The sequence below is a fragment of the Ammospiza caudacuta genome, chromosome 7, assembly GCF_027887145.1.
Source record: "Ammospiza caudacuta isolate bAmmCau1 chromosome 7, bAmmCau1.pri, whole genome shotgun sequence".
NCBI classification, from domain to species: Eukaryota; Metazoa; Chordata; class Aves; order Passeriformes; family Passerellidae; genus Ammospiza; species Ammospiza caudacuta.
Genome location: NC_080599.1, coordinates 36,948,643 through 36,974,699, shown reverse-complemented (window position 1 = coordinate 36,974,699; position 26,057 = coordinate 36,948,643). Strand labels below are relative to the sequence as shown.

General features: G+C 39.1%; 2 protein-coding genes across 7 annotated transcripts in view; one reads left to right on the top strand and one right to left on the bottom strand.

The window, feature by feature from the left end:
- AK5 (adenylate kinase 5) overlaps positions 1-14,286 on the top strand; it is an 83,698-nt gene extending 69,412 nt beyond the window's left edge. Inside the window, exons 12-14 of one of the 2 annotated variants that reach the window (XM_058809076.1) lie at positions 951-1,067; positions 4,887-5,048; positions 12,851-14,283. In XM_058809076.1, coding sequence (XP_058665059.1) covers positions 951-1,067; positions 4,887-5,048; positions 12,851-12,958 — 387 coding nt within the window. In that variant the 3' untranslated portion in view covers positions 12,959-14,283. Of the gene's footprint in view, positions 1-950; positions 1,068-4,886; positions 5,049-12,850 lie in introns of both variants that reach the window. The other variant, XM_058809077.1, reaches the window with a different exon arrangement.
- A 1,704-nt stretch (positions 14,287-15,990) lies between these two features.
- Positions 15,991-26,057, bottom strand: part of ZZZ3 (zinc finger ZZ-type containing 3) — a 55,201-nt gene continuing 45,134 nt past the window's right edge. For all 5 annotated transcript variants that reach the window (XM_058809075.1, XM_058809071.1, XM_058809074.1 and 2 more), the window contains 4 exons: positions 23,200-23,352; positions 20,271-20,405; positions 17,676-17,776; positions 15,991-17,313 (listed from right to left, as the gene is read on the bottom strand). In XM_058809075.1, coding sequence (XP_058665058.1) covers positions 17,169-17,313; positions 17,676-17,776; positions 20,271-20,405; positions 23,200-23,352 — 534 coding nt within the window. In that variant the 3' untranslated portion in view covers positions 15,991-17,168. The remainder of the gene's footprint in view (positions 17,314-17,675; positions 17,777-20,270; positions 20,406-23,199; positions 23,353-26,057) is intronic.

The following is a 26,057-nucleotide window of genomic DNA, read 5'->3' as shown; positions in this document are numbered from 1 at the left end:
AGGCAGTGGTAGGTATATTGTCTAAACCAGTGAAATAGATGCTGGAGCTGATGGTTCCCATTTCAGTAAAATTAATCTCTAACCTCAGGGAGACATTTCCTCTTTGCCAAATCCATGGCACTTGTTTCCCTTTTCAGTGCCAGTATTTCTTTATGTTTCACATAGGCAATAAATCAGACATGAAATACAGTGAGACAGATGCATGGCAAAATGTAAGTGTAAGTACAGGAAACAGAAACTTTATGTCCTTTTTATAGCGTTACATTTCAGATTCAGAGCTGGTCCTCCTGGCAGCTATTTTAAATTACAGTACCTGCAGCAGTTCCCTGCAGAGCTGGCTGACATCCCAGAGTAGCTGGACTGCAGCTTAATGGAAATTGTGAAGGCAGAGGGTGTTGTTCTCAGCTGGACCTGGCTTTCACATGGCAGGTCCACAGTCCCAACTCTTGGTGGGTATTCAGCAACTGCAGCTAGGTCAGAGGATGTGTTTGTTAATGAAAGATACTGGGAAATTTTGCTCAGGGGAAACTAAAAGCTGTGCTCAGGCTTGATTTTGATTGCTTTGCTCTTCAGTGTGTTTGGTCAGATGGGGTCACTTTCCATGTAATGTAATTACACCAGTGACATAGCAAAATGCAATCAGATTGGAAAATGCTGCAGCGGTACTCTAGAGTTTCACAGGTATTAACATTCATTTTGAAACTATGAAATATTCTGACCTATCTGGAAGGTATTTTGGGAAATCTTGGGTGGATTGCAACATCAGATTTGTGTGGCATAGCCGGTCCTGAGAGAATAAAAAGCAGGGTGCCCTGCTACCTGCAGGACAAGCAAAACACCTGCATTCACAGAGCTGTTGTCAAGGGTATAGGACTAAAGTCAGTGCAACAAACAAAGGTATCAATCTCTCTTTGTAATTAACCAACTAATTCCCTCTCTTTCCTATACAGGGTATTGTTCTGGAGCTACTGAAGGAAGCCATGGTTTCCAAGCTAGGGGACACAAAAGGATTTCTGATTGATGGGTTTCCCCAAGAGCTGAAAGATGCAGAAGAGTTTGAGAGCAAGGTGACCATATAACTGTAATGCTGCTGTAACTCCTGTAATTCTGGTGCTGCTTCAGTCCCTCTCTTCAGCTGATTGCAGCAGGGACGTGTAACAAGCCAATCCAGGAGAGCTGTGCTGCTGATCACTGAAATTTTGGCACCCCATCAGTATAGCAAATCTGGCTGTTGCTCTTACTTACAAAGAATCTAGAATACAAGGAGAAGTAAAGGTTGATTTTATCTAAATTTAATATAAACCAGAAACAATTCACATTTAGGGGAAAACATCATTTTAGAACCAGTTTTCTGGTTCTAGTGGATAGTGCTGTACTTCTGATGAAAATCTGATGCACAATCATAAAAGTATGTATCTTCACAGTTAATATTTATTACCAGTAAGCCAGCTCTGCTAAAGCTTGCTGTCACTTGCAGCAGCCAAACCCAGATTTAATTTTTGTGGTGGGTAACAGGTGGCACAGCCATAAAAAGAGCGTTCTGCAAGTGCCTGCGTGGCAGCTCCGAGAGCTCTTGATTTCCCCAGTATGTGCTGAGACCTCGTGAGAAGCCTCAGCCGTGCATTTCTCAGCCTGCAGGAAATACTCTGTCTGAGCATGTGAATGAATCTGCCAGGGCTTGGGAGAAAAGAAGTGGTGAATTAGGGATAATAGTTAGTATATGTTACATCACATTACACTCCAAAAATGTCCTAAACAAGTTTATAAGGTGATAAAACTTTATTACCTTATAAAACAGCGAATCCCCTCTTTTCTCACTGAGCCTTTAGCTGCTTTATTTATGTAGTTGATTACCATAAAAGCCTAGCAAAATTTAGGCATCTGAAGCCAGACAAAGTAATGAGCAATGAGATTTGCCATAGAAGTCATTCACAGAAATGTTGACTTACTAGTCCCTTTAATAAAATGCTGTAGATTATTAAAAAGATGCTGGAGATTTCTCTCGTTTTGTGTCTAAGGAGGAACTATTTCAGCAGTGCTGTTTCTCTGGCAGGCATACATGTTGGTGTCCTGTGGACACTCCTCTATATTATGAAGTGGGGATTAGAGATTGGGGTGCCCTGCACTGAGGTATTGCAGGCAAGTAAGTCCTAATGCATCCCAGGCTGAAGCAGAGTTCCTTAAATTTCCTGAAAGCAGCAAAAGATGCTGGACTGCATTTGGCATTTGGAGTAAAAACAAGGACTTCAAGTGACTGTTTTGAAGGTGCTAAGTCCCCCCTGTTGTGCCTTGTATCCACTTTCCAGAGGCTGTTTTTTTTTACTGGCTGCTCAGTAAAACTGTGAAGTTTTTTACAATGAGTCATTTTTGAGATAATGCTTTGCAGTTCTTTCCAAAGGGTGATGAGAAGTTCTTAAATTATAACTGAATGAAAAGAGGTGCGCATCAGGCCTTACTAATTATTGGCAGCAAAGTACAGATGAATAGTGCTACATATCTACATTATATGTGAAAAGCTTTATAATTGTTAACAAAGACCTGTTCTATTTAGAAGACATCAAGAATAATGCTTGTGTTTCAGAGCTTGACTCATAAACAGAATGAGCTATGTAGAAACAGCTGATTCTCCAGCCAGTTTTACCCGATTCCCATCTATGATGCAATTGTATTTTTACTCAGCCATAATTCTACAGAAGCACAAAACTCTGTTCCCTCCTCAGTTTTTCTACAAAATGAAAAAACATTTTAAAATTATGTATTCCACAACACTAGGTGGGAAGTACCCAGTGAGACAGAGTAAAACCCAAAAACTATTAGACTTGTTTGGTATGTATTATTTAAGCTAAATTGTGTCAGGAAAATCATAATTTTTTAAAAAGTGGCAAAAATTGGTGTGATACCGGATAAGGGCATTAGTTTCACTCTTTGTGGGTTTGTTTGGAAGAAAGATATTTCTGTAATGGTTTGAATTCCAGATAGCAATACTGAAACTTCTAAGAAAACCATGTACATTTTTCAAAAGCAAATCAGACTGAGTGTATCAAGCAAGAAGCTATTATCTGATCCTATCAGTCAGGGGAGTCCTTCATATCCTCCTTGTAAGGTGACAATACAACTGATAAAAGGAATTATTTCCCATTTATTCTATTATAATTTAGAACAGACCATGGAATTCCTCATGTAAAACTGGGAGGAAATAACTTCTCACCATCCTAATCCAGTTATACAAAAAGGGCATTTGTTTAAATCATTGATTAAGCCCACATCTTTTTTTTTTTAATTCTCTATGTCTCTTGCACTATTAAAACTGCCTTGTTGGCTTTTTAAATCCCCAAACTCAGTGCTGCTACAGCTAATTGCATTAATGTTTTCTGTGTGGAAAAAATGGGTAGATAAAAGCCTGTTATTGAACTGTCTGACATAATCCCTTGGCTTCAGCTTCTCCTAGAAAGTCATTAAGGGTAGTAGAAAGGTCAACACAATCCAGACATCCTCAGTCAAATGCAGAAGCCCTGACATGAAATATTTACCTTTAGAATATTTCTTCCTTTGGGGGCTGTCAACAAAGATAACAATGACAATTTCCATATATCAGTCATTTAGACTTTCTTTACTGTAGCCATGGTAAAAATATGATTTTGTAATTGTCACTAGTGTTAAGTAATCTTTTTCCAAAACTTCTCACTTTTTCCTAAAAAAGTGTTTTCCAGATCCCTGCTGGAAAGGGAAGGAATGAGAAAAAGACTGAGCATGTCATTGAAGGATTAAATACATAATGGCATGGAAAAATAAACTTGTTTTCCCCACTGATCCTGTAACACCTTTATTTTGCTTGAGACAGTGGAATTTATGGCTTTGGACTCAGCCCAGCAGGTTTTGCTCATACAAAATCTTGTGTCAGAGAGTTCTGTGCCTGAGCAGGGTGCATGGCACTGCATTCCAAGATTTATGCAAAATGATATACATAATTTTGAGTATTTCAGGGAGAGAACGATGAGGATTTGTGTTTAGAACTTTTGGCTCTCTCCTGAAATACCATAAAGAACATTTTCCTCCTTCTTGCCATTTCTTTTTTCCCCATAATATACTGCAATATCTATGATCAAATGTAGAAAGAGACGATTATTTATGACCTTTTCCAGGCCCAAGAATCAAAATAAATAAATCTGTATTTATTTTTATTAGAGTAAAGGACAGACTCTCCCTCATGACTAGTTTGGCACTAGCCAAACAGCATTAAATGACCAGCTTCCCACAGAATTTGGAAATTACTTGCCAATTTGAAAATGCAGAGAAATGTATCACATCCCTCCTTTGCAGCATGGGGAGGAATGGTGTGGGTACACTACAAACAAGGACATAAAACACTGTGTGACATAAAGTAATCCACAGGATGTATTCCTGTGAATATTTGATGGTGTCCCTGAGCCTGTTGTTACTCATTTCCATCTCAAGTGGGTACACTTTTATGTGAACATTTCCTGCTACTGCATCTTGAAATACTAAGCTAAGTTTACCACTCCCTTTTCACACATTGAACAACAAAAAGGCTACAAATATAACTGAGTCAAGTGTTGCATAAGTCCTGTACTGTTTGCATCCAGCAAATAATGAACTGACACTCTTGAGTCCAAGCAGCCAGAATTTGTCAGATCCCATCTCTGTCTCTCTGTGCAGAGTCCAGGCAAGCACAGCCTTGCTTGCTCCTCAGTGCTGGCTTCCCTTAGTGCTGCCACAGTGAGGGGTGGTTGTTGATAAACATCATTTCCCCATAGACAAATACTATTTGCTCACAAATTCCTTGGTGACTGTTTTGGTGTTTTCCAAACAAAATCTCTTTTGCTGGGCCAGTGCTTTGAATGTTTGCTGTTTTCCTTGGTGTCTAGATTGGGGAACCAAAGCTCGTGCTCTGCCTGGACTGTTCTGCAGAAACCATGAGCAGCCAGAGCTCTGAGAACACTGAAACCACTGAGGACAGGATTGAAAGCTACTATCAAGCATCAAACCCTCTGATTGCATACTATGAAAGCAGGACACAGTTATGCAGGGTAAATACTTGACCTTTTTAATTAAATTATTGCTTTTTACTTCAATTATATTAGCAGTATTTGGAAAACACTGACATGTCACCATTTATGAACTGTTCCCACACTTTTCAGTTGTTCTCATTTTATAATTCCCTGGTTTGTTTGCAACTTCTGCAAACTTGTGAGTTCCACAGTACAGTTTGAAAGAATAAAACCCCAGATTTATCCTTAGTCAGAGAACATATCTTGAATCAATAACTCACCTGTGTAGAATCGCTTATTTAAAATAAATTCTAGAAAGCTTTTCTTCAAGTATTAGGATGTATTACTATATAAGGGCTTTCAGAATTAGGATGAAAGATTATGTTAATCCAAAGCCCTTTAGTAAAATTTTCAAAACTGACAGTGTATATCCTGAAAGAAAACAGGCCTTCATACAAGAGATATCTTTTTGCTGGAATAAATAACATAGTTATATTAATTTCAATGAATTGCCTCGGTTTGCACCTGCTCAGGATGTGATATTTTAAGCATTCTTTTTATTCTATAATCAATACTTCAAGAGAAGCAAGAAAAAGTGCACTTAGCTGGCACATCTGTAGACCCATTTACATAGGATTTTGGGGTTTTTTCTTTCTTTGCTTCTCTGCTCTGTCATGGCAAACTGTCCCTTAGTTCAGCTGCAGAACGATCTAGTCCAACTGCTCTGTCTTGTCCTAAAAGAGAGAGAATCCACTAACAGTTTCTGGAAATATTATGGGATCTATTTTTTCTAAGGGCTGTAGCAAACATGAAAATCATCTGCCCCAAACTTTTCTCCTTTGCAAAGTCCCCAAAAGAGGAATGTGCAGCTAATTTATGCACCAATATCCTGACCTGAGGACGGGGTAAATGACACAATGCTGAGAAAAATGATACTCCAAGGAAGAGTTCTGATTTTTGGCCTTTCCTTACCCCAACAATAAGTGCACATAAGACAAAGCCTAAGTATCAGAAAAAAGTTCCTGCTTACTTTTCATCTTTAGGCTTACCAAGGATTATGTGGTTTATTTGTTTTTGCTTTGAGAAGCTATCTTGCCAAAATTGCAAGGATGTGCTAAGAATTCAGTACAATACACAATACAGCAACACAGCACAATGCCAAGGAAAACAGAGTTCTCTGTCTCACTATCCTATTCCAGGGAGCTGTGCCTACCACAGTGTTTCCCTTTCTGAAGCATCAGGGAAGTGACAGCCCCAAAATAATACTTTCACACAGATTTTGCAGTCATGGTCTACCTCATTTCACATGACATGCACTTTCTTTGCCCTTCCTTAATGCTTCTGCTGCAAGTTCCTGCTCTGTCCCCTACATAATGGCAAAGCATGCAGTCCTTTGTCCTTTCTTGAAAGTTAGTAGCTCATTAGCTCCTCAAGGAACCTGCCAAATCTGTGGGTCACAGCTGGATATGTGATTTGTCCTTGTACCATTAGTTTTGGGGAGGCTGATATTGTGTGTTTGCAAATTAAAAAATACCTGTGCTTTGCTGTGTCTACACTGCTTTTACTCACAGTGTCTGTACATTGTCTGAACTTGCTTCTGGTGAATGTGGTGCTTACCATATATCCATCTTCCAGGTGGAACCATTGAGTATGAATGCTCTGTAAAATCAGCTTTATAAACATTATTGTGGGAAATGTCTTTTAAAACTATTTTAGTGGTGAATACATTTAAGCTGCATATGTTCTCTGAATGATGAAAAGAAAATTCAGGTGGAAAGAAGAAAAACTAATAATAATAACTTCTGATCAAATATATCAAATATAACTTCTGACTGCTTTTTTTTTTTTTTTTTTTTTTTTTTTTTTTGGTGCAGGCTAGGCTAAAATAGTCTTTGTTTTTTTTTTTTTTAATTTGTAATATCATGCACGCAGAAGATGAGACTTTACCTAGAGGCAGTCTAACATGTTTAATATTTTTCTTTCCCATTTTAATTAAAACATCACATATTTTGAGTGCTGAGGATTTGTTCATTCCTAAGAGGGTTTATCACTCTCCAACTCTGACCAAAGCTGGCTGAAGATGTTAGTGCTGCCATGGAGATGCTGCTGCCGCTATAACTGTTCCCTGAGAGAACTGTGTGTGTTTCCTATCCATTTCAGACAAAGTCACCAGTTAATTTACCAATGTTGATTTGAAAACCCCTTCAAATAATTCTCATCTGCATTCCTGGATTTATTTTAAATTGCCCGTGGGCCTCACAGATCAGAGGCTAGTGTACTCTTTTCCTTAGGCACACTGGTGGGATCCAAGAGCTCCAGGGAAGCAATGCCTTCATGAAGGTGCTATTTGGTGACCTAGATCAGTCTGTGATCCCAGGATAAGCAATGGCCAAAGCATCTAAAGAGAAGCTGTTTAAGAGAGGAGGAGAAGAAGAGTCTTAAAGAGTCTTTGATTCCTGCCTAGGTTTGGTTTTTCAACAGAAGCAGCTCTCCAGTGAAAGGCCCACGTGAGCTTTATGTCCCTTGGAATTGCAGCAATGCACTTTCCTAAGCATGCAGAGGAGTGGGTGTTGAGATTCTAGAGGAATATTGGAGTCTAAATCCTTCTAACTTCCACAAGGATTTGGCATTAACCTTTTCTAGCCAGCTTACTGCAGTGTGTGGCTAAGGACCACTACATTCTAGGTATCAATTGTGTAAGTGATCATGTTTTATAGAGCTTGACTACAACACCCAGCTCCACCTGGCCACAGAAAAGAAAATCAGAAATAGACTTGTGCAACAAGAAAATGGGGTTGGCATATTGGTGTAATTTAATATCTCCAGTTTAAAATCTAAATTCAGGACTGGACAAAATTTCCCACAGACTGGGAACAGCACATGACAACAGTGGGATGTATTTAACTTGTCCTATCCACTCCAAAGGTTTTCAGGCTGATTAAATATGCAAATGTAAAATTCAGTCCTGGGCAGAAGGCCAGCAAAAGGTCTGGTGTGGGAATTAGATGTTGGCTGTGCACTGAGCAGAGGAGGAACTGATTTGTCACACCACATAAAGGTGCGGTGACAGTACAGTGTCAAAGGAGCTTTCTTACTCTGTGCACTGGAACACAGAGTAAAAAATGCTTTACTCCATTTGGAACAGGCTTTAAGGCATGGTTGGATGGAGTCTGACAAACACAGTTTATACAGAAAAACTCAACTCTGACCTGGCTTGCTCATTAGGAATTCTCTCCCTGCTTTACTTGCACAGAAGAGACAAAGGTATATGGTTGTAACAGCATTCCCACTTTAATCCTCCAGGATTTTATAACTTTCCCCAACCTGGAGTGATTGTGCATAGGTGCATTCATAACTAATTAATATGATATGTGAAAATGGAACATTTTTCCATTCTGCTGACCTCTGAACAAGAACAGTGACCTGGTGAAGCTGACAAAATATCGGGATTGTGTTGGAAAATTCCTTTTAGCCAAGATTCCCTCTTTGTGTTTCTGCTCAGCACTGGAGGCTTGAGGCATGCACGGACAGAGGGTGAAGGCTGGGGGTGCAGATGAAACACCTGTAAACCTGACAGGAATAAAGAACAGCAATCCTTCCAGCACCCTGCTGAGATGAAGAACTGTGTACATATTTGCAAGGGAAGATGAACTGACTGAAGAATGAAGGGCAAAGGCAACAGTGTCCTCACTTTTCTGCTGAGGCATTCAGTTTCTAAATTGTGTTCTGGAAGGTAAAGTAGTTGAGACTAACACATTAGAAATTTTTCAAATTTTTTTACATTTATGTTTTGGGGATTTAATATCCCATAATTTCTTTTGTAGCCAGTTCCAGAACACCCACCTAAGGAGCTGCACGTAGCTGCTTTTCATTAAAGACCTTGTACTGGAGGTGCAAGGGCTGAAAGCACTGCTCTCTGAAACACTGCCTGCAAGCTGCCTGCTTCTGTGGGGATCAGGTGCTTCAGATAAATGGCATTAAATGAAATGAAACAAAATGCATTATAGTAGTAGTGAGCAGGTAGACACTGTTGGTTTTAAATCTATTTCTCAGTGAGTTCCAATGCACCTGGACAGAAAAGTGCATCTGAAAACTTAGTAGACACCTACTTGTGTTTTGACATGGCAAAATGTAAATCCTTTTGACTATATGGCTCTCTCTCAACTGAGAAGAAAAGGAGGGGGGAAAAAGATTGTTTTTAATATCTGACTCATTCTTTAAAGCTTTTTTGAAGTGACAGTATGTAGGAGGGTAGTAAGTTAAAGAGAAGAGCAGTGCCTGGTAGTCAAGCAAGACAGCCCTGATCCTACCTAAGCTAACATAAGACACCTGGTAGGTGTCTTACATACAAGTTTCCTATTCAAAGTCTGAGGAAAAGGGCATGATTATAACAAATAAACCAAGCAGGGCAGAGCAGAGGATTAAGGGTGCCCAAAAACTTTGACTCTTTCAGATCACATGCTATGAAAACTTAGCCTACAAAATCCAACAGGAGTTTGTCTTTTCTGTGCTTAATTTCCTTTCATTATTTTTTTTCTCAGTGCTGTTTTACTATTTCTTTCTAAAACCACTTGCAGTCACATTTTCCATAACCATTATCATAGAACATGTGACCATCCACCCTCTCCCGTTTTCCACTTGTGAGCCTTCCCTTGCTGATGCCATTCTGAGTGCCTGTGGGGAGGGGCGACCTCCCCCTTTCCAGGAGGGGTAATCAATGGTAATAGCGAGAGCAGTTATGTGGTTTATTCCATCTTTTGAAAGGTTCTCAGAGATCCATTAACCCCGATAGATAAGAATGTGGGGAACAAAGGCACAAGTGGTTCTCTATTCCCCCCCTTGGTGCTTTGTGGCCCATTAGATGAGAAACTGATCTAGAAAGACCCATCACAAGCATTAGCAGGGGATCATGGATAAAACAGCAGAAAATGCATGCCTAATATGAATAGGTCTAGGGCAGTGTGTGGATTTACATAGCTTGATCCATTGCTGTGAGAACCAGGTGCAGCACACTCTCAGAGATTTTCTAACACACTCTAGTGACACATAAATGTTAGTGACAACTCAGCTGAGTTGACTGACCTTCAGTAAGAGGCTTCTAAGTACTGAGTTCATTCCAGAGTCTGTCTTCAGCCATCCTCTCTACAGACATTCAGATTCTCCTCAGTGGCAGTATATGTTTAGAACTCTAAATTTCAAAACCTACAACAAAGGTGGATTTGTTGACAGAAAACTTAATTGGTTGATTTTAATGACAAAAGGAGCAATATTGTACTATAGGGATGGTTACTCCAGTAGTTTTTCATATGAGCTCATTAAATTTCTCTGTATTGGAAGTTACCAAACGCCATAGCTGCATTTCAAAACAGTGGAAAACTGTATATGGATCTTGTTTTATGAGAAGTCAGCCTTAAATAGCCTTGAAAACATGTCTAATTTATGAGGTTTGTTAGAATCTGAGGAAGAGAAATTCAGTTTTTTCTCTGGAGCTGCTGAGAGTGTTGTTGAATTACTGTAGTACTAGATGTGAATTATTGGCACATTAAGTTAGTTTTGTGCCACAATGTTTAGTTAGTTTTATGAATTGGGCCTTTGTTATTTAGGAGGCCAGCATGGGAAGCACTGGGGCTGTCATTAGTCAGGCCTATCCATATTTTATTGTGCTGCTAGGAAGTCAGCATTCCAGCCCATCATAAAGGGTGGTGTTTCCATGCTTACAGAACTAATTCTTCATCACAACTCCCTAGATCTAGACATGAGTAGCAGTCCCAGTTCTAAAGAGGTCACCAAAAAGCCAGTGGCAATCAGCTGTGTTTGTAAGATTAGATCAGTTAGACAGTGCAGAAGTATTTATGAAATAAAAAGATAATAATAATATATATTAAGATGAGAGCTTTGAAATGGCTCTGGACTTCACCCTGCATGCAGTATATTTCCTGTGGGATAGCCATATGAAAATAGTTGTCTTGGCAGTTGAGACAGGCCAAACAAGGTGTTTGATAGCAGCTGAGATGGGAGTTGCTGGTTTTGTTTTAACTGGAGAAGGCAGACATTTGGTTCAGAATGGTTCATCACCCCCGTTTTCTCTTTGCTGCTAGTAAGTATCCCCCACCTCTAAACACTTCTGAAAGATGTGCAGCACCAGTACCAGCAGCACCAGTACCAGCACCATGAAGGGCAGTGAGGGGGCCAAGGGAGGTGGCCAGGGCACCGAGCACAGCTCAGCTCACACTGTCACACACCCCTGCAGTGATCCCAAAGGGGACAGGGCACCGAGCACAGCTCAGCTCACACTGTCACACACCCCTGCAGTGATCCCAAAGGGGACAGGGCACCAAGCACAGCTCAGCTCACACTGTCACACACCCCTGCAGTGGGCCCAAGGGGACAGGCCCAGCTAGGCAGGGCTCCTGAAGGCTGGCCTGGCTGGGTACCCAGTGCTGGAGTTCTGTCTGTGGAACAGGCTGGTGAGATGTGCCAGCACTTCCCACAGGGACTGAACTTCTCAGCATCTGCAGGTGCCACCAGGAGTGAAAGGCAAGGTCTGGAGAGTGCCTGCAGTCCCTGCTGGAGCTCTGCAAGGCGCAGCTGCTGACTCCCACACAAAACTCAGCACCAAGGGACTTAGATGTACATGGACTGCAGTCAGCTGTACAGGAGCTGGCTGCAAGACAACATCATATCTGAGCAGAATTTCTTGGCCAATTTAAAAATACATTTATTTGAACATGAAACTCCCTTAATTCTCCTGCAGACCAGAGATGGCAGAAAGTATTATGGGCAGGTATGTCCCCTTCAAACACTACAATTGTCTGGCTTTCTAGTCAGCAACTTGGAGATGAAAATGCAGTTCAGGAAAAGATCCTTTCACAAAGTTGTCATGGGTCCATTTAATCTTGTGCAAACTTCATGTCAGGCATGCATGAAAGTCTAAGCATGGAGAAGCAGAGAAGAATCTTGCTTTTGTGTAAAGACCAGATATGAGAAGGCATTTGAGGAAAGGAATAATCAGCAGAAGCATCTGCATGGAGTACACAGCCAGTGTGAAAGCTGCTTCTGTCACTGCTGTGAGGGCTGAAGACAGCTCTCCTTCCTCAGGTGGCACAGCATGGGATGGACACAAAACTCCTTGCTCAGAACAGCTCAGTTCTGCCTCACGTTTTCCAGGGAACACAGACAAGTATTACTGGCTGCAAGTGCCATTCCTCTCTGCTGAAATGCAGCTCTCTCATCTTCAGCACAGGAGTGTAAAATCATCTTGTTTTTGTGAAGTATAGTAATGAAAAATAGCTTGGTCAGTTAACTGAATCTTTGGGATGCTCAAGAAAAAAATTGCTTCAATGAAAGATGAGTTCTTATACCACAAAAGCAGTGCCCTTATAAAAGACAGGGGCAAAGGATGTCATAAAACCAGAACCAGTTCACCAAATACAAATGCACTGGAATTCATTGATTTGCTAAGTTACTGTGGAGTGGCCAAAACCCAGAGTGCTGTGCAGCCCTTCAGAAGGACCTCATCAGGTTGGAGTGATGGGCAAAGAGCCCTTGGCATCTGTCCTGCATCAGGTGTAACTTCAATTTAAAACATGAATACCTGAAACTCCCTCACTTGACTGATGTACTTTGCTACAGACAATCCAGCCTGCAGAACCTTCTTACAGAAATCTGTGGAAACAAAATCAGTAATCTGGTTTATTAAGCTGCTCCTCTACATTAGAATGCTTCTACCATGAAGCAGAACAACTTTCACTTTATATTAGACCAGTTTTTTATTGCAGTGTTTAGATTCTGAGATAACTCTATGTAGCTTAATCAAAACTGTTGTTTTTTGTGCTTCACAGGTTGATGCAGAAGGAACACAGGAGGATGTTTTCCTGGAAATCTGCAAGACAATTGACTCGTTTCTGAAAAAGGAAGAGGCAGCATTTTTTTCACCAGAAATGCAGTAATGGTGTGTAAGGTGTGTACCCAGCCTTGCCCACGTGCACCCCACAGCCATGATTTGCTGGTCAAAGCAGAGCTGCTTCCTTGAGAGGTATCTGCAATTTGTGCACGTGGCATGTTACCCTAGATGAAATCTTAGTTCTGAAAGTACACCCAACAGAAAGTGGTCTGAATGCTAAGCCCACTCTGAGAACTGTATTTTGATTTCTTGGGCGTTTGCTCTTCATGGGTTAAAAGCAGCAAGGTGAGCAGCAGCTCTGGTTTTGTGTTTCATGGTCACACACATTCCATGGGAAAGGGGCAGTGCCTGGCCAGCAGGGAGCTCCCCACCCACCCCAGTCACTGTCCAGCAGACTGACAGTAGGGTTATTGCACACGAGTTTCCCATTGATTATTATTTTTTTTATTAACAGTATTAATTTTTGTGGTATCACTTAGCTTGTTCTTGGGCTTTAGTGCCTGAAACCTGTTCTCTGTAACATGCAGCTCTAAGGGAGCTGGAATTACTCAAGCTACAAGTTAAAATAACCTTTTCACACATGCCCAGAACACTGTTGCAAGGAGAAAAATTCACTGAAGATACAGCTGAATGTTGTGGAAGTCTGTCAACCCATTATTGGGAAGCAGACACCATTTTTGAAACAGTCTTGTCTTCTGCTGGGAATGTTATGATTTTGTACCTGACTTCCCAGTTTTGTGAGCTGAGAATGATTATTGTATTGTATAGTTAAATGTGCAGTCCAGTAATGATCCATATTAACAGCACTTGTGCTATAGCTATTAAAGTCCATATGTAAAGTTGGTTATGAGCCAGAACATCTCATGTCATCTCTAAATTTCACTTTGGAAGTATTTCAAATGCAAAATTCAGATCGTCATCTGTTGTCTTGTACTGGCATTGCCAAAACTTGGGAAGGTGTGGTGGGGTGGGAAACCAAAAAAAATAGGAAAATGTCAGGGATTATTTAATTCATATTGCTTGCACCTTTAGTAAGCCATTTATCTGTAATCTGCAAAAAAGTCTGTAAAAGTGCCATTGTATTTCTGTTAGGTTAACTAAAATATTGTGGAGTTTCTTTGGTATACTGACAGCTAAATAAAAGCTTGTTTGACATTGCTGTAAAGTAACTGCATCCTCTTACTGGAACTACTGGATGAATTTACAGTGAAAATGGGTTGCATGATTGCTTGTGCTGTCAAAGGTGTACTTTATGCAGCAGATTTGCATTTTTAAAGTTACCTTTCTTGTAATGAAGACATAATACAAATAAAACATGTACAAAAATGAGGAGTAATGATTTCTGTTACAGTATATGTGGGTTTAATCCTTTTCAAAGCACAGTACATGACTTGAAAATATAGCTCAAATCAGCATGCTTACAGAGTATGTCGTTTTTCCAACCAGGGCAGATTCTTCTGTTTCCTTTTCTTCCTTAGCACTTGCCCTGTAGATGCCAATTCAATTATTTTTTAGGGTCTGTTTTATGTTTTGTTCTTATCCTTCAAATCATGGATGTTCCTTCTTTCCTGGGTGCTTCTATAGCCTACATTTACCTCTGGTGCTCTGGAAGTGCTTCTGCAGCTCCAGCCAGTGCCATTGAGCAGCAGCAGCAGCAGTGCCTGCAGTACCACAGCAGCCCCGTGCACCAGCAGCTGCTGCTGCTGCTTTTTAGAAGTAGAACACTCTGCAGTTACCACAAAGTTGCAAATTCATCTGGGTAGGTTTTCTGGAGTATTTTCTATGATATTTAATTACAGTAGAAGTTATAAAGTGTGAAGTCTCACACTTGTGCAGGATGGGAACAAAGGCAACAATCAGCTGCTATTTTGTTGGGGTTTTTAAAATCGAATAACAAAAATTATTATCCATACACTTTCAATTTAATTTTTCTTTCTGCTTCTTCTGTCTTTTCTGTGTAAAAAACCAAAAAAATCCCATGCTTGATTTGGTGTTATGTGCATTAGATACCTATTTGCATACGTTCATAATGTATGCAGGAACAATAGCTGCATATGCATGCATAGGGAAACATTAATATTTATACATATTCAATAAAACAGGACTTATCCAAGACACTCTTGAGTGATTCAGACTTGAAATTATCCTTTAGCTTCCAATTTTGTTCCAAGGATACCAAGATCTTTTGTTCTTTCCAAGCTATCCTAACCTGATGACTGAGTATTTTCGCTAATTTACTTTTCTTATTTTATTGCCATAATTTTTTCAGGATACAAACAGAAAATTAATGTTACCACAGATCCTCTTCCTGATAATATACCTTCACCAACTCTAGTTGCCTATAAAGACCATGAATGATGTGGAAAGCATATTTTCATGGTCTTAGAAAGCCTCTCAGAGCAGTATCTTTTCCAATTAAAACTAAAATACATCACGGGAGTTTTGTGTTGTGTTTTTTAAGGTATATTAAATTTATCTAAGTATACGAGATACGTGAGATACTCTTACATATGATGTAAGTGTTTTAGTAACTGTACTGTATTACTTTCTAAATAGATTAAATGCCTACATTCTTTCTTCTGAAGCAAAAAATAGCTACACCTAAAGTTACTGCAAAAATACTGATCAATTTATAATTAAAGTTACTAGGTGCAGCCAGCCAATTATCCTTCCTATTGCCATCTTTTGAAGTCAAATTAGTTTGTTTTCTAGCTAATTGCTCTGAGTATTCTAGCTTCAAAGCAACTGGAAGTCTATTACAGTTATAAAATAATCAAGTGTTTCTGAATCACAAGCTATACATTTCAATAAAAAATATATTAAGTAAAATATGTCACAATAATTACAAAGCTTCTCAGACAATGGTATACACTGTACCAAGGCTACTAAAATCTGGATTTTCTGTGGTCTGACAAAGAAGTCTGTGAGTGAGGAGGAGAGAACTGGAATGCTAATCCGGCCGGCCAGAGCGGCACAGGCGGCGCTGGGTGACCGATCCAAAGGTCCTGTCCAAACTTTCCATCCTGATTAAAGAGTCAGAACTACACAGAAAGGAAGTCACAGCAAGCATTCTATATATAAACAGACTGTATCCACATAGTTTATTTCTCACAGTTCTCCTGACAATTGAACATTATTTAAGAACATACTGTATACACAGATAAGAAGAAACATACAAAATGTTTTAAATGATGCACAACAAAATCCAGCAGTATAAAAGAATGCATGTGAACCCTTGCTCACTGCTCAGGCTAAATTTAATCACTGTTTAAATAGTAATAAAAATACAATCTTTCATGGATCTTGTGCAGACTACAAAAGAGGAAAAATTATTACCATATATATGATTTATATTAGGCAGTTTTCTTTGATGAGTTGCACTAACAACTCCAAATACAGAGGCAGAAGGCTGTGTATTTTATTTTAAAGGAGTAAATGTTGAGTATTAGAGACTTTACACAGTTACTAGCACTGGCACTTTTCACCATATTTTGTACACATCACATGATCATCTTATATAACATTACATTTAAAAAATATATCTGAGTGACAATTTTATAACATTCACACACCATGAGCTGGTTAAGGAAGCAATGCCACAGCTGCCCCCTGTAGTGCTTCACTGTTGGTAAATAGAGTTCGTTGTGGTTTTAAAAAAAAATTTTAAAAATTGAAGGTCAACATGATTAAGCAGCTCCGATTTAATAAAGGCCCATAGCCAACCATTGCTGAGACAGTGAGTATTTTTAGAGTACAGCCTAGAAGCAAACACTGTCATTGGTTAAACCTTGCCTAAAGAAGTCAGTTACTGTGCTGAAAACTATTTCACAACAAAACTGCAAGCTACTAAACTGTTTTTATATAAATACTTCATCTCCTCTGGATCTCATTATAACCAAGTTCTTCAAAGCCTTTGGAATTTACTCTATCTTTAATGTGTGCTCTCATTTCTGGCTCACCCTTTTGTATGTGTTTCTTTTGTTTAGATTCACCACCTAAAAGTGACTAATGTGGTGAAAGAAAAGTCTCCCAGTGAAACCTTCTGCACACTAGGAATGTTCAGCTGCTGTTCAGTGATCTAGAACCATGACAGCTCAAAGCTGTAGTTTGACAAGTACACCCAGGAAGCTGTCATGCTGTGAGTGACATTTCAGGGAAAGCAGAGTCTTTCCAAAATGTGCACAGAATTAACAATGGTGCCATTGTTATTTTTCAAAGAGGATAGTAAACCCAAGTTGGTAGATCTGCTTCCCATGTCATCTATTTGCTGGAAAGTAGTTTGGGTCAAGATAATTGTAACTGGTGCCCTGGGACATGCAGTAGTCTCTGTCTAAAAATGTCTCTGCTCTGTAAATAGGTTCTAACTGGTGATCTTCCTTATGAATCTCTGTTTCATGCAGACTGCAAGGGAAAGAAAAAGATAACAGTTTAAAAGTCAAATACTTTCCTTATATTTAACTTTCATAAACAGTGATCATATGAACAGATTCAAACCAAACTGGATAGCAGTTCATTCATAAAGTCTAATTCCCCCCTTATTTAACTGTACCAAACCTATTTGTCCACTGTATTAAAGAAAATTAAATTATACATCCAGAATCTGCTTACAAAATATATCTCCCACAAAGAGATGCTAAATTATCTTCCACTTTACTCAACCAGGCTATGTGTCCTGGAGCAAAGATTTCCACCCTACACAGCAGTTCTGCAGCAGAGAGATTCAATCTAATGACAAATAGCAAGTAGAAGCACAGGCTGCTCACCAGTCAGAGCAGGAATCACAGAAATCCAAGGACATTTCCTGAGGGCAGTCTTGGCAGTGCCACCGAACGCCCTGGATGGGTTCAATCCCGCAGTTATCGCACTGTGGAGCACAGGGAACAGCACTGAGAAAGCAGCAGCTGAGGGAGGCACTCCCATGCCTACAGTGCACACCAACTCACCCATGGGAATCTCTGTGTGTCCCTGTGCCACTGCCAGCCCCCACAGCTGAATTCTCCTCACCATGTGGAAAAAGAAGTCCTCATTCTCTAGGAGAGGCCCTCCAGAGCCATGAGGATCCACCAAGCTTTTGCCTTGCTTCCCACTCCCCAAATGCCCCACCAAGCAACCACCCTGCTTGAGCCAAGCAGCCCAGCCCTGCCTGCAGACTCTCTCATCCTCAGGTGGCTCCAAACTGCTGTGACACAGCACAGGGACGGGATGCTTCACACAAGCCCAGCCACATGCAATGCCAGCCCTTCCATGGCAGAGGGAAGCAGTAAGACCAGACCAGCAGAGCTTGTTGGGCTCCTGGGGCTGTGGATCAGGGCACACTGATGCCCTTTCCAACTCAGGAAATGCAGTAACACATCATGGGTGGGCTGGAACTAAAGCCAGATAGCCAGGAAGGAAGGGGAATACCATGTTCAGAGAAGGAAACAGAGGTCTGGAACTAAAACTGAGCAAGGAGACAAGAACTAATCCCAAATGCAAGAGTGTGGCATGAAGAGAAAAAATCAAAGATAAAACAAAACATGAAAGACTAGATGAAAAATTCACAGTGGTACAGAAAAGGGGCAAAAGTATTTGATCAAAAGAAAGAAACCAGGAAAATGGGACTTGCAGGCAAGGAGAACTTTTAAAAAACCTGAACTATGAAGAGCGCTGCAGAGACAGGGACTGAAAAGGAAAACAGTGGGAAACAAGCCTGTGCTCCCATAGCTCATCCTCTATCCATCCATCAGAACCTGAACTGCTGTCTCAGCATCTGTGAAGCCAGTGGGGCACAGCAGCTGCTGCTGCCACCACCGAGGCACTCAGGGTCACCAACACCTCACACAAGCCCTGCCACAGCTGCACCCCTCTGGGCACAGATGCTTTTCCAGGGTGAGGCTGGAAGTGAGCAGGGACTGAGCACACCAAGAGCTGCTCTTTGAAAATACCAAGTTCAGAATAATGCTAGAACTGAAAAATTGGCTCCAGTTATCTGAAGTTGAGGACCAAGACAGTGGAAAGCCTTGACCTCAGTTTTTATGCTCCAGCTCCCCTCTGCCCTGTGAAACAGAAATAATACTATGCCTTTCATTTGTTAATGAAGAAAAGAAGTGAAAGCCATAAAAAGCCCACGAGGGATTCAATAATTCAATATTCAAAGCACAGGTTGAATAATGTGTAGTAAATGAGGCCAAAAGCTCTGCAGAACCAAATCTGCTCTCAATGGCTGCTTATTAGGTGAGGTCTGGCCAGCCCACAGACTGAATTTTCTGAGGGAAAACAGCCCATAATCACCTGATTTCTCAGCTTACTATAATGCATAATACAATCAAAGTCAAATGCAAAGAAACTTTCAAACTTTAAATGCTTGACACTGTGTAATGTCAATTTACTTCTCAGGATAATTTTATGTAGAAAAAGAAGTTTGTTGAAGTCTGGTCTGACTGATTAAAGCTTCAAATTTTGGGGGACAGAAAATGCTTATTTAAAAAATCCCCACAAAATGAAACACCAAACATACCATGCCAACTAAAACCAACAAAAATAACAAGCACCTTGGTGGTTTAATAACTTAAATCTGTCAGTATCAACTGATGAGGCTGTCTTAATTTTACAGTTAATCTGAACTGAACCTTGAACTGTCCTTGCATTCTTATGCAAATCGGTATCAGAAAAAAAATCCATCTCCATAACACTAAAGAAAAAAAACCTGTTCCAACAGTTACAGTAGCCAGTTAGACACAAAATCCCTTGCAAACCAGAAAATAAGATTTCCAGAGTGCCCTTTCTTTCATGTTGCCTATTAATGGTTGTTGCTCAGAAAACACATCAGTTTAACTTAATGTTTTTTTTCTTAATTTTACATGAACATTGTTTTATGTCCTTGCTTCAACTTCTGTCATTTATCACTTGATTAGATTGTAAAGCTGCCACAAAACAAAAAAAAATTTTAATCTATTACTCTTACCCAAAATCTCTGTCCCTTCTCTGGCCTCGGGTGGAGGCAAAATTGCTCCAAACTCATAATCAGAAAATTATTATAATTAATCACTGTCAAAACGGAATGTAGTGTCAAATGGAATTCTATTATGATTTAACAAGGCTCTAATACAAGCTGTATTTTCATAATGTGGTGAGAAAAAACCATCACGTTTATTAATTTCCATATAACATCAGCATTCAGTCAAAGCTGGGCTACCAGAAAGACTGAATTATGTGGGCTGTTTTTCTTAAACAAAATGAGGGAAAACAGATTCAGTGAACAAAAACTAAGGAACGAAACTTGCTGTATTCCATGAAATCTTATCAGGAAATTCAAACCACATTCTCTTGGAAAACCTCTACATTCCACTGAGCAACAGAAGAACATCTCTTGCACTCACCTTAAATCCCACGTGCTGCACAAACCCACTTTCTGCATGCATCTGCTGGAGTTTCTGTTTCTTCAATTTTTTAAACTCTAACAGTTCTTTGTATTCAGGTAACTCTCGGTATGTTACTGGAATACTCTCTTCATCCTGTTCAAGGTAAGAAAAAGTCAGAAAAATACTCTTACTTAGGAATACAGTAACTAGTAAGACATGAATTTGTTCCATAAATCATTATGTATGATTAATAGTATTCAAGAAAATGATGGCATTATTCTAACATACTGGAAACATATTTTTAAAACCATAACACCCATATCCAGTATTAACTTCTCTCCTTTACTGGTAAGAGTAAATGCAATGAGAAGCACCATGCCATGACTGAAAGAGTAGAACTCACAGTTATCCAACTCCCTTTATCCCTCTTTACTGTCTCTTAAGAGCTTATAAAAACAGACTGCTATTTTTTCATAAATTATGAAGCAGTTTGTCTCCCTGCAGGCCAGTGCAGACATCTTTGCCAGAGTTACAACAAATGCTCCTCTCCTTTTCAAAGACATGCAAATTCTGTTTTTTCTCACACAGCTTCCCTCAACAAAGATTGAGGATCTGCTAAGAAAGGACAGAAGCTCTAATTCTAGTTCAGATGCTCATTTCAAGGCAATGACTTTATTGTAGCAGCTGTAGTTGGTAGATGTCACCTGTTTTCAAAGATGACAAGTCGTTACTGATGTAGAGCAGTTTTCACATCCTACACTGACAGAAACCTTCAGGTAGGGAAAACAACTACAACTACAGAATAGTGATTAAAATTCTTCTAATGTAGCCTGAATGTGTAATTTCCATCTCTTTTTATGAATCTGTGAAGATTGAAGATTCTGTATTATTTAGTAAGTTTATTAAAGGAAGTGAGGGAAAGAAGCTTTACTACATTTCTGAACGGCTTTATCAATTATTTAATTGCAATTATGAGCCTATATAAAGGACTAGGCTGCAAACTATCAGAAAAAGTTATGGTTAAATGACACAATTCAGTTGTGTAGTGATAAGCTACATTTCCTTTAATATAAAACAGAGATTGACCTTCCACACAAATCTCAAAAGCTTTTCTGAGAAAAAATACCCGTCACAAAAGAACTGATTACTGAATAAAGTATCCTTTAATGGCTCCCTGTGTGGACAATTAATTCTGGAATAGTATACAGCTGTGTTCTAGAATAATTATAGATTACTCACAAAATTAAGAAATCATAATTGAAAGGTAAATGAACTCTGTTAGCAATAGTGGGTCTTCACTTGAAAATAACTCGTTTATACCAAAACATAATTTTTCAGGAATAGTTATGACTGGTAATAATCAGGCAAATCTTTTTGTCTTTACACAGGAAAAGCATGTGGTAATTCCACTGTGAAATCAAAGAAAACCTTCTTTTCCTGCTACACTGCTTTTCTTCTGCTAAATGACACAAAGTATTTTTCTCCAAGACAACGACTGTCACTAAGAGATCTGACTTGTAACACTAGAATAGAAGCCTTCATTTTGAATATATTTTACAATCCCTTTTTGCTTCCAAATTGCTATTATTTTGCACTGATTGTGGGGACCTTTTTGGTAACTGAGCTCCCCTGTGTCTTTCTACCTTACTGAAAGCCAGAACTGGATCTATCTGGAAATGTTACTCTAGTGAAGGAAGAAAAGATTATGCCAAATTAAAAACATGTCACTGTGTGGCACATGACCACTATTATGACTGCTATGGTGCCCACATTAATTATTAGTTAGGGCGCCATGGCAAAACCAAAATGTTTCAGGAAACTGTTCAGAAGAATTAGAAAATATGTATTCAAAACCAATACAAAATAAAAGCATGTTAGCTCAAAAAAAAGCTGCATTGTATCTCTTCTAACATGCATTTTGCTTTCCAGGTCTTTTAAGATTCTTATTGGATTATGCAAAGTTATCAGGAATGGCTGTGGATGAGCTGGAAGACCATCACAGAGAGAACACAGAAAATGAGCACAGATGGGATTTAAGACTAGGAAATAAATAAGTAAATGTAATACTTAAGGAAGACTATGCAGTGCAGGTAAAAAAGTCAGTAAAAAAATGAATGGACTGATAGTGGGTGGCTCAGTACTTGTGTTATGCAACAAGGTTTTCACACACAGGATGTCACTAGGCTCACAAAAAAAAAATTAGAATTAACTAGTCAGGTTCTTCAGTCTAAGGAAAACAGGAAAACCACAGTGATTCACACCAGCTGTGAAACTTGCCCAGCTCCCAAGCAGTAGGACATAGGCCTTCTATGATTCTGTGTGGAAATGGGAACAACATATGTCTAAATTCCTGTTGTATTATTGCATGGGATAAATTAGGAAAGTAGTACACTCCATGATGCAGCAATTCACTGGGTTAGGATGTCTACTAGAATGTGCCTCTAAGAATACATAAATATGCTTGCTGATTGCCAATTCACTCTGTTAGTTCACACTTTGAAATGGATTTTACAAAATTCATAATTAATTCAGCCAGTAGAAGATAAAAAAAAAACAGTGACACCAATAGCATTTGAATTTTACCAGGGCTCTATGTAACCTTTCCAAAACACATTTTTAACCAGAATCCCAACTATATCATCTACATGATTTTCAAATCTCTCTCATACCAGATCACTTACTAAAAATATGCAACTAGAACTTCAAGATATTTCAGGACAAAACTGTTTATGACTTACAGACTTCCTTCCTGATTTGGTCTGAATTCTTTGCTGTCAGAAGCTGCTATAGTAATAATGTATTTATAATTCAAAATGGCTCACAAATCTTATTACAATTTAATACTTCCTTGATGATATTTTATGGTGAAGATGCCTTATCTATTAAACACTAAACAAGGTCAAAGTGACAGCAAGCAAGACATTCTCTGACTGATTAAATGACATACCGATACTTCCTCTTCTGCTGCAGTGTCCATATGGCTGTGAAAACTGCATCTGTCATCATCTTCATCCATATAAACTGGAGGTTCATGAGATGTCATGAAAGTTGAAGGTTTGAAAAGATGTTTATTTAAAGGATGCTGCCGTCTACTTGATGACTACAGTGAAAAAATGGTATATTTTTAAAAACATTCCTTGGCTATTATGTAAATAATCCTCATTGATAAAACTGCCTGGAATTTATTCTTTCACATTAAATAATCTATAATGTTTCCAATTACTTATATTTATATCTCTGTATCACAGCTGCAGTTCTTCTCCCCCATAACAAGTGGAATCCAATGAACAGCGCAATACTTTGGTAAAAATGCAGCATAAAACCCCAACCACCTAAACAGGTGAGACTGACAGCAAGACTAAAACACAAAGTAAGGCTGTTATAGTTTTGAAGACTGAGGACCAGAGAGCAAAAATATTAAAAAACATTCAACAGTGTGTGAGACTAAGCAAGGAAGTAATTTTGCACAGGTCCAAGAGACAAAAGGTCCAAGCTTGACACTTATCAACTTCTTGTACTTGTGCCTTAGAAAAAAAACCAAGTCTAGACCTATTGTCCTAGTGCAGGAGAGATAAAACAATTCATTGCAATAAAAAGAGGATTCTAAGAGCTAGAAAGAACTGCTCCCTAAAGGTTTTCATTTCCACTGCAAGAAAAAGGAACATAAAAAACATTAGATGAAATAAATTACTCCATTAGTGCACATCTAGAAACTTTCAACTTTAATGCTGTCTGAAGGTGTAGAATGATGACAGTTTTAAAAGAAGTTACTTAAAGGCACTCAGCCCCTATTACTTATTCCCCAGTGACAGAATATGAAATATCAAAAAGAAGAATTTGGGGTGAATGAAACTGACTCAACCCCTTACTTAGCTGCTTTCCAGACTAGCAGTTTGACATTTAATGTCAAAACTTACATTCCTCTACTTAAAGAAACCCTACAGTGTGACTCAAAAACGTAAACATGAAAAGTGTTTTTCCTAACAATCATAAAAGTGAGGATTGTTTTACACAGTGCCTAGCTGCCCATACAGCTAAAGTAAAAGGAATACTTGCAATAGTTAGTACTTTCTCCTTTTTTAGCAAGAGCTTTTACCCCAAAAGGTTCCTGTATCAGTTACAAACCTGTAATATTACAGTACAAGCCTTTTTCTCTAAAGAGGGATGTAGCCTTATTTTACAGTTGTGCACAGTTAAAAACTAAAGGCAGAGATGACACCAATTATTTAGATGGAATGCATCTATGCAGACAGAAGTACCAGGAGGAGAGCTCTGTTTGAGATTAGCTCTGTTTGGTCTTAATGGAAGAGATGAAGTCTGTAGTATCAACTGGAAGGTGGTACCTCTGATCTGCAGAGCTACTACAGTGCAAAAACAACAAGAATTTCTTCTAAGACTACTGTACTAGATCTATTGTGTTGGATTTTTCTGCCTTATGATCACCAACTACCTGAGTTTTGGTGTTTTTATGATTTCCATTAAGATTTCAAACCTTTCTAAAATACATCCATGTACAGATGACATTTCAGACTGAGCTGACACAGTGATTTACATTTTTTGTTAACAGAAAACAGATCTGCATTCAATACTAGATCTGGAGTCAGGAAAGGAAAAGTGGGACTATGCTTATACTGCAGCACTGCCAGCATGACAGTACTGTGACCTACAAACTGAACTCAGGATTTGAATTATCTTCCTTTGGTGAAGAATGAACTAAAATATTACTTAGACAGTTAGAGATCATTTTCCTGTGGGAAATATATCTCTAGATTAGGCTTAAAAGCAGGTGCACTAATGATATTACATAAGGATTAAATTGAAAATGATAAGCTATAATTGAAGAACTGAATACTAGAGTCCTAAGTCTCTGATCCAGTTTTATTTTCACCAGCAGTAGGTAATGGTTGTACAGGAAAATAAACTGGTGCATCCTGCTTAATTTCCAGTATCATTAGTTAGAAGAGACATATGTCATATGAGTAGATATACAAAGTTAATTTCAACAAGATGTTCAAAAACTGAACAGGTTTCTAACCTCTCCAGTAACCATTTTAAATAAGCATCCTGAACAATCCCCATGGAGAAATGCAAGTATTTTCTTGTGAAGTATCCCTTTTGACACAAATCTTTACCTGAAAGATATCTATGTTTCTTATTTTCCCATAGGTATGTGCTTTAAGTATTAGCATCCAGTTTCAAACTTCCATTACTGGCAGTAAAACAGATCCACTGCAGTTACAGTTACTCAATATCAAAATTAGGACAGGCATGACCCAGGCTTCCAACAGCCCTTGCATTTCCTTTCTGCCACACTATTTCCCCACTGGAGACCTGGGAGTAACTAAGCTGGTATGGTGCTGTCAATCTGTGCTCTAAGCAGACAGCTCTATCAGCAGCCTGAGAGCTCAATTTCTCCACATACACTGTTGGTTTCACTTTTTCATCTGCTTTATTTCTTACACAGGATACAAATATAGCACAGGGATGCTGCTTAGTAGAAACCAGGGCAGAACAACCTTACTCTTATGACCTGGCAATGAGGATGTGAATCACACTGCAAAAACTGACCTAAGTATTGGGTATCTTCTAGATAGAAGCCTAAGAAAAATCTGTGTGATGGGACTATTACTCTTGCAATGTGAGATTGTTAAGAATTTTACACAAAATATGTTTTGCTCTTGATTATACTGGGTTTGCCCACAGTGCAATTACTATTCAAATTAGTGAAAAATACAGTTAAAATGTCCCACATCAACTGATTAAGTACTCCCAATGTTTATGAAATACAGTGATCTGCTGCCTGAC